This window comes from Trichomycterus rosablanca, chromosome 3 (assembly GCF_030014385.1).
Source record: "Trichomycterus rosablanca isolate fTriRos1 chromosome 3, fTriRos1.hap1, whole genome shotgun sequence".
Lineage (NCBI taxonomy): Eukaryota > Metazoa > Chordata > Actinopteri > Siluriformes > Trichomycteridae > Trichomycterus > Trichomycterus rosablanca.
The window spans coordinates 47,593,770-47,610,307 of NC_085990.1; the positions used below are offsets into that span (position 1 = coordinate 47,593,770).

The 16,538-nt window shown below is 35.6% G+C and overlaps 1 protein-coding gene across 1 annotated transcript; it reads right to left on the minus strand.

Annotated features, from left to right (window-relative positions):
• Positions 1–2,216: 2,216 nt before the first annotated feature.
• Positions 2,217–14,272, minus strand: LOC134310689 (protein lin-28 homolog A-like). Its single transcript, XM_062992316.1, has 4 exons — positions 14,263–14,272; positions 13,278–13,465; positions 5,628–5,815; positions 2,217–2,514 (listed from the first exon to the last, which is right to left on the minus strand). The coding sequence occupies exons 1-4, from the start codon at positions 14,270–14,272 to the stop codon at positions 2,217–2,219; spliced, it is 684 nt and encodes a 227-aa protein (XP_062848386.1).
• Positions 14,273–16,538: the final 2,266 nt, after the last annotated feature.

Consider the following 16,538-nt stretch of genomic DNA (forward strand, 5'->3'; position numbering starts at 1 on the left):
TGCGCCTTCACAAAGACAAATCATTATCAGAAAGTCTCAGAGTAGCATTAAATACAGTGGATTTACAAAGTCTACACACCCCTGTTAAAATGGCAAGAGGAAAAAACAAAAAAATTGTGGTTGCATAAGCAAACACACCCTATTATAATTGGGAGTGTGGTTATGTTCAAAATTAACTAATCAATTTAAGTGACTCCATAATGATTAACCCCATATAAACTTCAGCTCTGCAAGTAGGACTTTTTTCCTAAAAGGGTTGTTTGTTTATTTATTAGGATTTTTATGTCATGTTTTCCACTTTTGGTTACATTCATGACAGGAACGGTAGTTATTCATCACTTCTCAAGGTTATATCGAACACCGTCATGGACAATTTAGTCCATGCAATTCACCTCACTTGCAAGTCTTTGGACTGTGATAGGAAACCGGAGCACCCGGAGGAAACCCAAGCGGACACTGGGAGAACATGCAAACTCAACACGGAAAGGACCCAGACCACCCCACCTGGGGATCGAACCCAGGATCTTCTTGCTGTGAGGCGACAGTGCTACCCACTCAGCCACCACGCCGACCTTTCCTAAAAGGTACTTTATTACATCTTACAGTAAAAACCAGACCTTATAAAGTATAAACGTGATCTCATTGTTGAAACGTAGCAGTTATGAGAAGGGTACAAAATATTTCCAAGGCATTACATGTACCACAGAACACAGTGAAGACTGTCATCAATTGGATAAAATATGACACTATAGTGACAACCAAAAACTGCCCCCCTAAATGCACTGGACAATCTTCCATATTCTTCAGATGTCTGTGAAATGTGGTAGGATGGCAAGATGAAAGCCTTTTCTTAATAAATGCATTCAAGCCCGACTACATTTTATTGAAACGGGTGTGTAGATTTTTTATATGAACTGTATATTAGAAAAGTAATATGATGTTTCGGACACAGCCCAATATTTATTTAGACACATTATGCAATTGGGCGGCACGATGGCTAAGTGGGTAGCACTGTCGCCTCACAGCAAGAAGGTCTCGAGTTCGATCCCCGGGGGGCGCGGTCCGGGTCCTTTCTGTGTGGAGTTTGCATGTTCTCCCCGTGTCCGCGTGGGTTTCCTCAGGTGCTCCGGTTTCCTCCCACAGTCCAAAGACATGCAAGTGAGGTTAATTGGAGACACTGAATTGCCCTATAAGTGAATGGGTTTGTGATGGACTGGTGTCCCGTCCAGGGTGTCACTGTGTGCCTTGCGCGCATTGAAAAAGCTGGGATAGGCTCCAGAACCCCCCTGCGACCCTTACTGGATAAGCGGATTAGAAAATGAATGAATGAATAATTGAATGATGCAATTGGTAGGGAACTACATTTTCAATCTACTGAATATGCAAAAGGCAACATGTACAGGACCAGCACATGCCCGTCATGGTGCTGAGGGCAGGCTGAGCCTCCGGATCAGTTCCTTAGTCAAACACATCTGAGATTTGATAGGAAAGTAGAAAATGTTAGTCATTTTTTACATATTACATACACATTTTCATGTGCCGTATGGATTTTACATGGGCCCGTATATCATCTGGACCTGTGGGCGACTGCACCTCTTGCACTTCTGCCCCTGTTGTGCCGGCTCTGAATGCATAGCAGCTGTTTGTGAACGCGTATGCACAGTCAGGTAGCAAGTATAAATCTAGACTTTCCATCACTCTAAAACCTCAGGAGAATGGGTGGTATAAAGCTGCTCATGTTGACTTCATGATGTATATATTAAAAAAAATTATAAAAGTCCTGAAAAACAAAACCCCTCCAAAAAAAAATCCCAAAGACACATGTTAGAACCCCAATCTCTTCTATTCTTTGGCTAAAGATTGTTCAGTGTGCATACTAAATAAAAATAAAAAACCCAGTAGATTCTTCAAACGTTTCATACTGCACTCATGTTAAATAGTAAAAATTTGAATAACAGCTATATCAGCAAAATACATTCTAGGTAGATGTATATTGTGCATGAAGTCTTTTACAATTAAAGTTTAGACTATCAGTCTTCTGTTCACAGTACAGTCGATTCAGAATAAAGACAGCAGCAATTGTTCCTCTTCACGCTGGGTTTGAGATGCCAGCTAGGACTCATTAGTCTGAGGTAGGGTGGGTGCAGCAGAACGCTCATGATGAGTAACTGGAAAAGACTTGATGGCCTGAGAGAATCCCGTACTGATGTACTGACTCATTTTTTCCTCTTTTTTCTCTGAGATGAGGCAGCTTTTGGTGTAGGATCTTTAGCCGAGGCTTTGCTAGGGGTCGGGCAGTCCTGAGATGTCTGGGAGGCTCTTCGGGGGCTTGGACTTTGGCCAGAGTTTGAGGCAGGTGGCTCTAAGCTGCAAGTTCCCTGAGCTGCTGAAGACAATTTGTGCGGACAGTGCGCCACCATGTGCGTGGCGCTCTGGCAGTAGTGGCACTTCTTGGGTTGAGGGGGGAGGCTGCATTCTTTGGCGTGATGGTCCAGACCACCACAGTTATAACAGCTGTCAGAGGAAACAAGCTGGATCAGCAATCAGATGTAAGACAAATGTGAGTCATTTAATTAGATGGCTGAAATTTAAGATGCTGTGGCCTTTTTTTATATGCAAACCCTGCTTGTAGGAAAGCAAAAATTGTCCACATATTATGGGTATTATTTTAATAACTGTAATAATGTTCATAGACCTTTAATATCATTAATTTCTTTATATCCCAAAACCCAAAACTTCCTTGGATGCCTGATACCACAACACCAAACCCTATATACACCGATCAGCCATAACAATAGAACCACCTCCTTGTTTCTACACTCACTGTCCATTTTATCAGCTCCACTTACCATATAGAAGCACTTTGTAGTTCTACAATTACTGACTGTAGTCAATCTGTTTTTCAACATACTTTTTTAGCCTGCTTTCACCCTGTTCTTCAATGGTCAGGACCCCCACAGGACCACTACAGAGCAGGTATTATTTGGGTGGTGGATCATTCTCAGCACTGCAGTGACACTGACATGGTGGTGGTGTGTTAGTGTGTGTTGTGCTGGTATGAGTGGATCAGACACAGTAGCACTGATGGAGTTTTTAAATACCGTGTCCACTCACTGTCCACTCTATTAGACACTCCTACCTAGTTGGTTCATCTTGTAGATGTAAAGTCACAGACGATCGCTCATCTATTTCTGCTGTTTGAGTTGTTCACCTTCTGGTCATTCAGCCAACAGCACCCCGTGGGCAGCGTCCTGTGACCACTGATGAAGGTCTAGAAGATGACCAACTCAAACAGCAGCAATAGATGAGCGATCGTCTCTGACTTTACATCTACAAGGTGGACCAACTAGGTAGGAGTGTCTAATAGAGTGGACAGTGAGTGGACACGATATTTAAAAACTCCATCAGTGCTGCTGTGTCTGATCCACTCATACCAGCACAACACACACTAACACACCACCACCATGTCAGTGTCACCGCAGTGGTGAGAATGATCCACCACCTAAATAATACCTGCTCTGTGGGGGTCCTGACCATTGAAGAACAGGGTGAAAGCATGATAAAAAGTATGTAGACAAACAGATGGACTACAGTCAGTTATTGTGGAACTACAAAGTGTTTCTATATGGTAAGTGGAGCTGATAAAATGGACAGTGAGTGTAGAAATTTTTGTTGGTGGACTATTCTATAACATGCTGCAGTAATGTGTATTTTTTGTAATGTGTATTACAGAGAGTTTGTTAGTTTAATTCTTAACGCCATGTCAGCTTCTATGGCTAATGTCATGGCTGGATAATATATTCTTTAAACATCGAAGTAGGGAGTCGATTTGCTTTCTTTACTTGTGTGTATAGTGGTTAGAGTGTTTGTGTGATTATGAGGGTGTAGAGTTTAATTGTTTTTGTATTTCGTATTTAAGTGCTAGTGCTTCCAAGAATTTAAGCAGTTATTGTGGGGTACTGAGGTGAAGATTTCCTTGTAGTTGTTTGTATGATAAAATTTTGTTCTGATGGTGTTCATCTTCCGGGATGACTAGAGGATGTGTTTAATAGAAGTTCTTGATCCACAAAGGGGGCAAGTGGGTGGGTATGGGTATGGGTGAATTTAGTGTGTCCTATGCAGCATCTTGTGTACCGTAGATAATTTGTTTCCATTGTTTTTTGGAATATTGAGCTCTATCCGTTTTTATGGTAGGGTCGATCTCGTAGGGTTTGTGGATTACAGAGAGTAACTGAATCCACGAAAGGGAATTCAATGCTGAAGTGGGAACTGTGGACCTGGTCTGCATACATGGTTTTTATGCCGGGTGCCCTTTCTGACACAATTCTCATATTTTTATCTGGGCCTGGGACTGGTACTGAGAGTGCATTGATAAGTGCACCTCCAATAGCAGGGCTGTTTCATGTGCACTGTAAGTACATTTTATAGACCAAATGTATCTGCCATGAAAAGGAGACACATGCTTAAAAATATCTAGTGACTGGCTTTATTTTTAGGGACAATAACCTTTGCCCTGTCAGATAGTGGGTTGAAACTGGCTATGTCTAAATTTGGAAATAATAAAAAAAAAAACGGAAGCTTTGCTGCTTAACATTTTTCCGTTGGCTAATTAGTTTTTCCACAACTGCGTTTGAGCTCTGCAGCCAAACATGACCACTGCTGATAAGTTTGATTGGTCATTTTCATAATTTAATTAAACAGTCGACGCACCTAATGCATTTACCAGCTGCTGCTTAAAGATAATTAACTTCTTCATGGTTGAACATGAGGCTTTTGGGGGTTCTGCATGGTTGCATCTTCAATTAGAATGTGAAGGGGGAAGGGCTGTAGAATTTGGGACATCACTGCCCTTTCCTGCGCCCTTTTCAGCTCTAGGTGCTTTCAAAAGTGGTTTGCTGTAGAATGCTTAAGCAATTGATTTGCTATAGTTTGCAAAGACAGCTGACATGAGATGAGATATAGCTGAGAAACCATACCCTATTATTAGATTAAAATAATTAAATAGTTAAAATGATGTAATTAATTTATATTTATATAAATTATACTTAAACTAGAGTAAGGTAATGTCTACTGTGAAAGCACCTATGTAAGTCATTCTGGATAAGAGCGTCTGCTAAATGTAAGTATAAAGAAAGCACAGATCCAATGCTTACCGTATTGCACACAATCTGTATCATGGCCAGTATTGTTCAGAATCACTGGATCCTTATCAGAATTGAATTTGATACATTTTTAAATCTGACCACAATGACTAAGACGTTTAATTATTGAGATATATACTGTATAGACGTATATTCTAGGGTGCGGTTATCAACAAAGATGATGCTACAACTCAAGCATTTCCCAAAACCAAGCAAAAACAAAAACAATTTCGTAGAGAAGAAAGGCTCTTACACAATTGTGCTAAAACCATGGCAACAGGCACAGACCCACCGAACACCGAGCTCCATAAGAATCTACTGGATCCTGCATCATGCTCAAAATAACACAGTACAAAATATATAAATCCCCTCATGGTAAAAAAAAAAAAAAAAGTACCCTATTCTCATCAGTGCTCCAGATCCAGTCACTAAAACACCAATCAAACGAATCTAGATGCCATTTCCGGCACATTTTCGCTCACTCACCGATCTCCCTTTGGCTTTCGTTTTGGCTGCACGCTTTTCCCTTTGGGTTTTTTTTCACTACCAATGCAGGGAGCTCCTCCAGGCCCCGTCACCCCCACACACTCCAGACCCTTGGAGGACTTCTTGAAGGTGAACTCGACCGCCTCGCCTTCCTTTAGACTCCGAAAACCTTCCATATGCAGCTTACTCTGAGACACAGCAAAAAGCAGCATCAGAGACCATGTGATTAAATGTAGAAAAAAAAACAAAAAAAACAACAACTGATACCATTTTACACTACTTATTCCTAAATACATGACTGTAAAGTATTATAAAAATGTCAGGAGATGGAAACTGTAGTAAAATACTTACGATAATATATGTACATCACTGTTCTTTAAGGGAATTTTTTTTTTGAGTAAATAACTACACTGTGTGCAATATTTTTTCACTTAGTTGTATTTTGTTCTGTTTTTTCCTGCTTTCATTCTGCTGTAACAAGTTAATTTCCCCAAGAGGATCAATAAAGTCTTATCTTATCTAATCTCACAATAAAAAATAAAAACCTGTTAGTCTGTGTATAAATAAGGAAAAAAAACAACGTATAGTTAGTTGTATATAAAGGTACATTTATAGACATAATGACATGTATTGTGACTTATGACATCTTCAAAATCTCTCAAAATTAAATGTAGAAAAAAAACTAACACCATTTCACACCATTTATTCCTATACATGACTGTAAAGTATTATAAGAATGTCAGGACATGGAAACTGTAAAAAAAAAAAAAAGTACTAAAATAAAAGAAAAAAAGAAAAAAACACCCTGTGTATAAATAAAGAAAAATAAACATATAGTTAGGTGTATACAAAGGTACATTTACAGACATAATGACAAAAATCGATCTCAAATTTAGATATTTGTTCTTTTGTATCTACTGCACGCTACACACCATGACTGAACGGAAAATATAAAAAAATCTAAATAAATAGCAATAACTTGGTAAAAATGTGGTTTTATTAGCTTAATGTTTTTATTTAATCAAAAAACAGCTTTTCTGGTTAACTATTCAATTAAGTTAAAATGTTAAAATCATTTAAACTAAATATTTATTACAAAACATGCACATAGGTAATTGTCAATTAAAATATTTCTTTTAAAAATCGTTTAATTTCTATATAACATGTACAAAGAAATAAGTTCATACATGGAAACCTTTTTTTAAAAATAAATTTTAAATATACATTATCTCACGTCATAATTTGCCATTAAATAATACTTTACTATAAATATAGTCACATCAATGACTATTTAATTAGTATTATTGTATTAAAAATAAAATACTAAATAATCAAAAATTAAATAATGCAATTTTGTTTGTTTATAGTGTAAAAATGATTATAAATTATCCAATTTATAACAATAATAAATTTACCTTAAAATTCTGAACACTTTATAGACAAACAATTAAGTCCTTTTCCATAATAAAAAAATCGAAATGTATAATTTAAGAATGTAAATAAAACAATCGAAAATAAAGCAAAAAAACCCAGAATGTAACGGCATAATATTTTATAATTATTATCATAATTTATAATAATTTGATAGCAATTAAACAATTGAAAATCTTTTGATCACTGCATAGAAATATCAAACTACATTATATTAGAAGCACCTATAATGAAGGATTAAGTTTATTTTTACATCCTTGATATAAAACCAATACTGTACTCTTATGCAATATGAACACATACGACATTTAACTGAATATGAAAAATATATTGATCCTGATTAAATTCCATGTTTTGTTTGATTTAAACATGTACATGTAAAAAAACTTCTGCTTTGAAATAAGCAGAAGTTTTTTTTATCATAGTGGCAAACATAAAACATGGCATACAAAATTAATGTTTACATGCATTTTAAATTCAGCACAATTCTGCAATAAACTGCAGAAAATATTTTACTTTCTTTTACGTTTTTTATTGGAAGATCAACATGACAAAATTAAAGCATGACATAGGGCTGTCTATTCATCCAAACAACAGTCTGAAATAGTGCGTCAATGTGTATATGTATATAACTTTTATGCACAAAAACAAATATACATTTGTATATTTAATATCATGTAAATTTGATTAGGAAGACGTTAGCTTGAAGAGCAACTGCAAACTGATTACAAACTGACTGCTGTAACTGTAAACTGAATATAAACTCAGTGTATTCTATAGATGTGAGTTTAGAAAAGAGTGAAATAATGATAAGAGATTACAAACGGTTTGTGGCAGGAATGAGAGGCCACTCACTCAGAGGCATTTCAGCTCCTCCCAACACACATCCAGCATATATGGATGACTCACAAGAGGAAGTCACGTGAACTGAAGGTAGCTTTTTTCTTTTCCCCCCTTTTTTTGAACAAACTAAGTGAAAAAGGCCCACAAGTAAGAGAAACAAAGCCTGGTATTAGCCAAGAAGGGTGGGGCCTACATGCCAAATGGAGAAATGGGCTGTTGGTTGATCTTAACAGGGGCCCACATAGTCTTCTCAACATACTATTAAATGTAACTGTTTTAATAGACAAAAGAAATTAGTTGAAGCATACAGCTAAAGATTTGATTGTATGTACAGGTATCAGCTTCAAGTAATTCTGAAACTGAAAAAGCAGCTGAATAACGTTTGTTACTTCCTCATACTTTTACCTTAAAGAGAAGGGATTAGAATAAAACCTTCACCCACATTCATATACTACAGCAAAGAACAATATGGATTTTTCTAAACCCTTTAGAAATTGCCTGCCAATTAAAAACATAAATGTTTCTTACAAGAACAGATACTCCTCCTATTTTTTCCCCATTACAAGCATAAAAGTTAAAATTAAAAATAAGTTGAACTCATTTTCAGAAAAGAAAAGCCACCAAAGAAATCGAATAATGTATATACATTGATAGTTAGGTTTGTGAGCACAAAATTAGGGTCTAATAAACTCAATTTTAGAAAATCCTTTCTAATTTGGTTATGTTGGTAAAATGCAATAAATAAAATTGGGGAAAATATTACACATTATTAATATACTTAATTATTAATTATAATTAATATACTATTAATGAATAGTATTAAATTTGAGTAATCCTTTTAACTATAACAACAGCTACTCGTCCGAGAAGGCTTCTCACAAGACGATGAATTATGTCTGTGGGTTTGTGCCCATTCAGTCAAAAGAGCATCTGTATGGCTGGGAACTGATGTTGGTCAGGCAAGCCTCAAAATCAATGTCCTAGAATATTCTAGAATGTTTTTATCATGCTAAAATATATCTATAATATAGATATCAAGTGGCAAAGAAATCAGGGTGCAAAGAGAACCTGACCACGTAAATTAAGATGTGTACACAGTGGGGGTTTATTACATTAGGAAGTGCCTAGTTCTATCCATCCATAAACTATATTACAATTAAATGGCATCAAGCCTGCCACCTTGATTACATATTGCCTATTTGCAATTTTAGAGCTGATTAAAACTGTAATAGTAATTAATCCTCACATATAAAATTACACATAATAATATTTTTAGGTTAACATATAAAAATATGACTTATGTTTCATATATATTCATTACAAATTTAAGTTCTGGGTATGTCCATCACTTTACTGTTATGTAATGGTTTGCCAAGAATTGTTAATAATAAAAGATCTAAGTAGGATGTACCAATCTGTACAACTGCTTCAGTACTTGACCACACATTTACAACCCAGCAAATCATGCCAATACTAGCAAACAAGTCTGACTGTAGCTGCAGTTTGTAGAAAGAGAATGACCCTCTGGCTATTCTGCATCTTGTCTGTCTGTAATTGCTGCTCTGATATGAAGAACTTTGCAAAAAGTGTAAACTAAAGCAGAAGCACAATGCTAAAAAACCTGTGCTGCATTTACTTAACCCTCTGTTCCGCTACTGGCCAGTACAGAATTTTAACTTGCTTATAATACCATAGTTAGTTTGTGTTAATCAATATTAAACTTAAGATCACAACAACATAAAATGTTGAAGGTTGAAAGAATTAAAATTATCATCCCTAGCAAAACTATCTAGCAGTAGCTGTTTCCTGTCACCTCCTCACAGTTAGCAAACACATTACCTTGCTATTTTGCTTAGAATAGCTACATTTGTTCCTCTTGACCGAGTTATAAGCCATATAAGCATAGTTTTTTTTAAAAGGCAAATACAATTAGCCTCTATAGTTTCCCTGAAGTGATTTATAAAGTCATATCTTATACAATTTAGAAAGCATTCATTATTTACAAGAAGCAAAAGATAACTTAAAAAAATGTTGTGCTAGCTAGAGTATATCCACTGTTTTCAAGGTACCTGCACAGTTATTTAACACACTTGGATTTTATGTGCAGGTACATAAACTTGACCTGCATTTAAATGATGCCAAAACACATGTTCTGACTGAAAATGACAAAATGTAAATAACTACTGGAGTAATAGTTCTGCATGATGACTTGTTGCACGTGTTAGATCGTGCCTTTTACCTTCAACTACTTTTAATGTATTTTCATAATATTTAAATACGTATGTAATTTTTTCTTTAAAAAAAAATTAAATAACAAGAAATGTGTTCTACTAAAGAACAAAATTGTTATTCATGTTGCAATTTATAAAACAGTGAAATGGTCTTATAGTATTTTTATAAACATCTGTGACTCACAAAAACACAGAAACCACCCTGCTAATTTATCCGTAAAGAAATTACAAACAGAATCAATCATAAACATTAATAATCAGTACTCAGTAGTCCTTAACTACATTTTATTAGCTAGCAACGTTAGCTTCTTTATATTGTAGACCGCACTAGCATACATTTTTATGCATACTGATAAAATTATTATTAATATCTATAACACTGCTTCTTTGTAACCACTTTTTAAAACTTAGAAACATAACATTCAGGAATTTTTCAGTACCTAGACCACCTTTAAACATCAATTACTAACATTATCAAAGTGTTCAAAAAAACAGGTAAAACCCTGAAGAGACAACTTTTTCAACTTCTTGGCTAAATAAATTTTCAAGTTTCAAAGACACCAAAACAATTCAAACATATAGTGAATAAAGACTAGTTTGAATGACAGAAATATATAATTGGATTTAATTTAACAGATGGTCTGGAAAATTGTTGTTACACTTCAGTGCAATCAGGATTCCCCCCAAAACTAATTAGATTATATTTAATTTTATTTTCATGAATAAATTTTGCACAATTCTGCAAAAATACTAAAATGCACATAAATTTACTAAAATAAATAGACTTTAGACTTTACATTATGTTTTCCTTACTAAACATTTTTTATCACTAATTAACATTAGTTACTATCACCAGATCATGAACCTCAGCATTTATAAATCAGATGTAAAGTTAATAGAGTAACATCAGTACCAGATCTCTGTTCCACTGCATTTGTAGGAAGCTTTTTGATGTATGTACCATTCATGTAACTACAGATATCAAAAGTAGATAAACAGCTTGTCATGTGTCTAATAATGTTACTTTGTCATTATTATGTATTATTTCTAAATACTAAGATTCATGTTTTATCAATGATAACTAATGTACGTAAGCAACAAATGTTAAACAATAAGAAAAGATAAGATTCCTTTATTGATCCCTCTGGGGGAAATTTAGGTCAGGAGTTACAGCAGCTCTAGTACAGTGTATAGAATAAAAAAATAAAGTAGAATAAAATAAAAATAAAACAAAAAATTATAAATGAAATATTATCTATGAAATGCAATTACTATTATACAGCACAATGACAGTTACAACTACACAATGCCATAAATCTTGTTAGTTATAAAGATTATCATGTTGTGCCACCCCCTGAAATATGGGGACTAAATTGTGAGGTAAAAGACTAGTCAAGAGATGAAAGACTTTTTGTCCACCAACAGTGTGGGTAAAGCCAGTTAAGAATGAATGTCACCTATAGTTAATATATCACATTAGAATAATACAACTGTTTTTATTCAGCAGGCCTTTTTGGCTTTGGGTTAATTATAAAGGAAATGGTGTATCTTGTTTAAACTGTCATTAAGGTTGGTGGTGAGACATTTATAACCACTGTACAAAAAACAAAAGGTCAAATTGGCATGTAACAAGAAAACATTATGTGGAGAAAACCACACTGCACCGAGGTAAAGTTTAAGTCAAAAGTTTATATACACCTGTAACAGACATGCATCAGTCTCCTAATTACAATGATTTTTGAGTGTTGAATTGTAATAAAACTTTCTTGAGGCAAAATGCCCAAATTTTAGTTATTTTCTAGATATTTAATTTTCTAAAAATCAAAACAAAACTTAATTCTAGGTTAAATGTCCTTTAACAGAAACTTCAAATTGCTCTTAACAAGCTTTTGGCAAAATTATGATTAAATTTTTAACCATGCTACTTGGCAGGTCAGGACTTTAAGAAATCAATTTTTTCAAGCTTTATATTAGCTTAATATTAGCCATTCAGAAATGGTGAGAATGTTGGTAGATCTTAGATAAAATCTCATTATCCAGACAAATTCTTCATTAAGGTCACAGTTTGAGTTTTCTTCTCAGCTTGGCAAAAAGACCAATGTTTCATGTCCTTACTGATTTCTTTTTATATATAGATGATCTAAGTGTCTTAGAAATGGCTTTAAATAACATTCCTGAACCGTGAAATCTTATGATCTGAGATTTTAGATATATACAGTGTTATCTAGGCTCATTCATCGTATTTGATGTGGCTTAGTCTTGAAAGTGCAGTCAAACTAGTACTATCTATATGGGCACAAAAAGGCTGCAGCTTTGGTAAATCAGTAAATAGGCTATACGTACCATATTATGACATTATGGAGTAAAATCTGATGTCTTACTTTTACAGTATGCTATGTTTGGCAAAATGCAACATACTGTATACTCAAAAAAAAACATCTATAAAATGTGTGTTTAGATATACTTTTTAAAAAGGCAAAACAAACTTATGAGAAGTGACCCCCCCCCCCCCCCCATTCCACTTTGCTTAATGTTAGGATCAGTCTGTGTTCCCATCAGTTGTTGATATGTCAGCAGTGTTTCAGAATGGCAGTACCACCCTCCATTAAATTTGGTCCCCCCATTGCCTTAAAGGGGCCTTGTCTTAAAAGGACAAAAGTGTCACACTGAAAATGAACGTGACAACATGAAAATGCTGCTAAACTTATTTAGTCAATGAAAGACTGTCAGGAATTCAAGTATTTGTGAACTTTTGACTTCAACTGTACATCCACAGTGTGTGACCTTCTTTGCGGATGTACCTTTGTTGGGAAAGACAAAGACATGACCATTTTGTACAAAATAGGGGTGGTATTTCATACCCCCAAGAAAACCTCAATGCTGAGAGTTTAGAAATATTCTAACCCACTAAAATAGAAGTGAAAATGGCAATTATGTGTAATAGAGGGGAAGTAGCAGAGCTGGTGTCACTGTTTTTTAGAGACAGACAGACAGACAGACACTTTATTTATCCTGAGGGAAATTATCGGCCTTCAGTAGTTGAATAAGAAAAGAAGAGAAACTAGGCCCATTGGAACAGGCCCGAAATTTATAAAAGCATGAACTCACATAAGTTGTGTAACATTCTGTTGTAAGGTGAACTTACTTGATGAACGAACACATCCACTGGAGGATCAACAGGAGTTCCTGCGCGACTAGTCATCGATATAAATCCAAAACCCAGTCGTACATTGAACCACTTACAGTGGCCTGTGCCGTACGTGGGCGAGGTGCCAGTGTCCTCCAGAGATTCGGGACACGTCCGAAGGTTGTCTCCTCCATTCCCCACTCCTCCTAAGAGGGTAGAATAGAATGTCTTTATTTGTCATACATACATATACAAGTGTACAGTACAACGAAATTCGTTCTTCACATATCCCAGCTTGTTTGGAATCTGGGGTCAGAGCGCAGGGTCAGCCATTGGTTAAGGGTCTTGATCGAGGGCCCAACAGTGGCTGCACGGCAGAGCTGGGATTCGAACTCTCAACCTTTTAGTTGGTAGCCCTACCCACTAGGCTACCACTGATACCTCAGGGTAACATCACTATTGACCTATTAACCCGAGTGTACTCAAGGAAAGGTGTGTCTTGGCCAATTTGGCTATTCATTTTACTAAGTGTTTTGGAAATAGCCAGTTTGCCCATGAAGCCAGGGGTGCAAACTACAATTAGGCTTAGAGCAAGCTTACTGCACCCAACATAAACAAAACAGGTGTGCCAGGCGCTCTGAAATGCCAATCGAAAGTGTGGCGTAGGCAAACAAAGCTCGAATCCTACTCCATAGAATACGCAGAAGTAAACAAGAAGTAGGGCAGCTGTAGCCTAGCGGTTAAAGTACTGGACTAGTAAGCAGAAGGTTGCTGGTTCAAGCCCCACCACTGCCAGGTTGCTACTGTTGGGCCCTTGAGCAAGGCCCTTAACCCTTAACTGCTTGAACTGTATACTGTAAGTCGCTTTGGATAAAAGCATCCTCTAAATGGCAAAAATGTGAATGTAAAAATGAAATGAAAGAGCCACAACAGTGCGGACTGAAGAGCCCAGTGCGCAGACTGGATCAGCCGCACAGGCTGCGGCGCAATAAGCACAGAATACCTTCAGCCATGTTTCCCCCTGACTTCTTTGCTCCAAACTTCGGAGAGAGTAAATCCTTCTGTGTGGATGTTTGGTCCTCTTCATAAATGAGCTCCAGTGCTTTACACAGTTCATAATGGAGCGAGCCGCATGATCTAACGTGCTCATCGACACACGCTCGTTTTCCTTTCTTACATCTAGTGCAACTCCCCCTTTTACTCCGTCTCTCAGTCCCCGCCCACTCTCGTTCACATGTGCCAACGTGCCAATCACAGGCGCCCGAGGTCTACGCGAATCCGTGTTTTGGGGGCGGAGCCAACTTAGACCGAGCAGCCAATCGTCGTTGAGTGAACGACTTGCTGGAGAAGCCTGACTAAACAAAACAAGCACGCTGAGTGGATTTCTGCAGAGTTCACCTCATGTATCTGAAACGCTTCAAACTGCGTTTCTTAATTTACCTTTACAGAAAACACATTTAAATGTAAATTGCTCGTCTTTTAACACTCGACATGGCATGTTTCAGTTATTTTACATGTGCATTGGTTTACATTTATCATGTGAAATTTTGATAGGCTACCACATGTTCCTTACATTTTTAGATCTGTTGACACTTAATGTTGTAGATGTACATTGAGTAAAACCACATGTTTCACACATTTTACATGTTAATTTTTGTCCCTTTACTTTATGTTTCACACATTGTGACATGAGTTTTCCACCTTTTCAACATTCTTGTGTTTTGACACTTTAACATGTTGTGTTTTACACATTTCCACATGTGGATTTGTAACACTATATGTTTCGCACATTTTAGGTGAATTTTAAAGGATTTTTTTGTGGATTTTTAGGATTTTTTTGTGACCTCCTAGTAAGCCTTTGTTGAGAAAGACAAAGATATGGTAACTTTGTACAAAATAGGGTGATATTTCATACCCCTAAGAACACATCTCAGGTTGCACTATTTTATACTTTTAGATTTTTGACACTACATATTAATACAGTTTTACATGTGCATGTTGGGCACTTTACTTATGTTTGTTTTTTTGTGATTTTTGAAACTTCACGTGTTTCACACATTTTGCATGTAAATTTTTTTTACAAATTTTTTACAAATTGGATTTGTAACACTATATGTTTCGCACATTTTTAGGTGAATTTTAAAGGATTTTTGGTGGATTTTTAGGATTTTTTATGACCTCCTAGTAAGTCTTTGTTGAGAAAGACGAAAATATGGCCATTTTGAACAAAACAGGGGTGGTATTTCATACCCCTAAGAGCATGTCATGTTGCACTATCATTTTTACAATTTAGATTTTTGATGCTGGATATCACTGACACATTTTTACATGTCCATGTTTGACACTTTACATGTTTAACTTAGTTTTTGACACATTTACAAATGACTTTTGACACACATTGCATGTACATTTTCGATATCTAACATTTTACGCTATATTTAGATGTTTTGACACAACACTATTTTTTTACACATGGATTTTAACACTTTACATTTTTCACAATTTTAACAAGTGGATTTAGACAAATCACATATTACATATATGAAATAACAATCTTTTCAACGTTCTTGTGTTTTACACATGTGGATTTGCAACACTATGTTTCGCACATTTGTAAGTGGATTTTTAAGGATTTTTTGTGGATTTTTAGAATTTTTTGTGACCTCCTAGTAAGCCTTTGTTGAGAAAGACAAAAATATGGCCATTTTGTACAAAACTGGGGTGGTATTTCATACCCCTAAGAACACGTCATGTTTTACAATTTTTGATTTTTGATGCTGGATATCACTGACACATTTTTACATGTCCATGTTTGACACTTTACTTGTTTATCTTTGTTTTTGACACATTTTACAAATTACTTTTGACACACATTGCGTGTAAATTTTTGACATCTAACATTTTACACTATTTTTGGGTGTTTTCACACAACACTATTGTTTTACACATAGATTTTAACATTTTACATTTTTCACAATTTTTACAAGTGGATTTAGACAAATCACATGTTGTGGTTTAACAATTTTCACCTGTAGATTTTTAACAATGCATGCTTTATACATGAAGTTTTGACGTCTTACATGTTATGTTTCACACAAGGATTTGTGACACTTAAAATATTGTTTTTACAAATTTAACTTGTAGATTGTTAACACTTCACATTCTACCCATTAGAGATTTGACACTATACATGTTATTGTTTTTCATGTTTACACATTTTATATGTGCATTTTTGACACCACGTTTTCATAAACATTTTATGTGGATTTATTGTGACAT

Coding starts and splice junctions, on each gene's coding strand:
- LOC134310689 (XM_062992316.1), bottom strand. Junction 5,816..13,277: donor TGGATGTGTTCGTTCATCAA/GTAAGTTCACCT, acceptor GCTGTGTCTCAG/AGTAAGCTGCATATGGAAGG. Junction 2,515..5,627: donor CGAAAGCCAAAGGGAGATCG/GTGAGTGAGCGA, acceptor TTCCTCTGACAG/CTGTTATAACTGTGGTGGTC.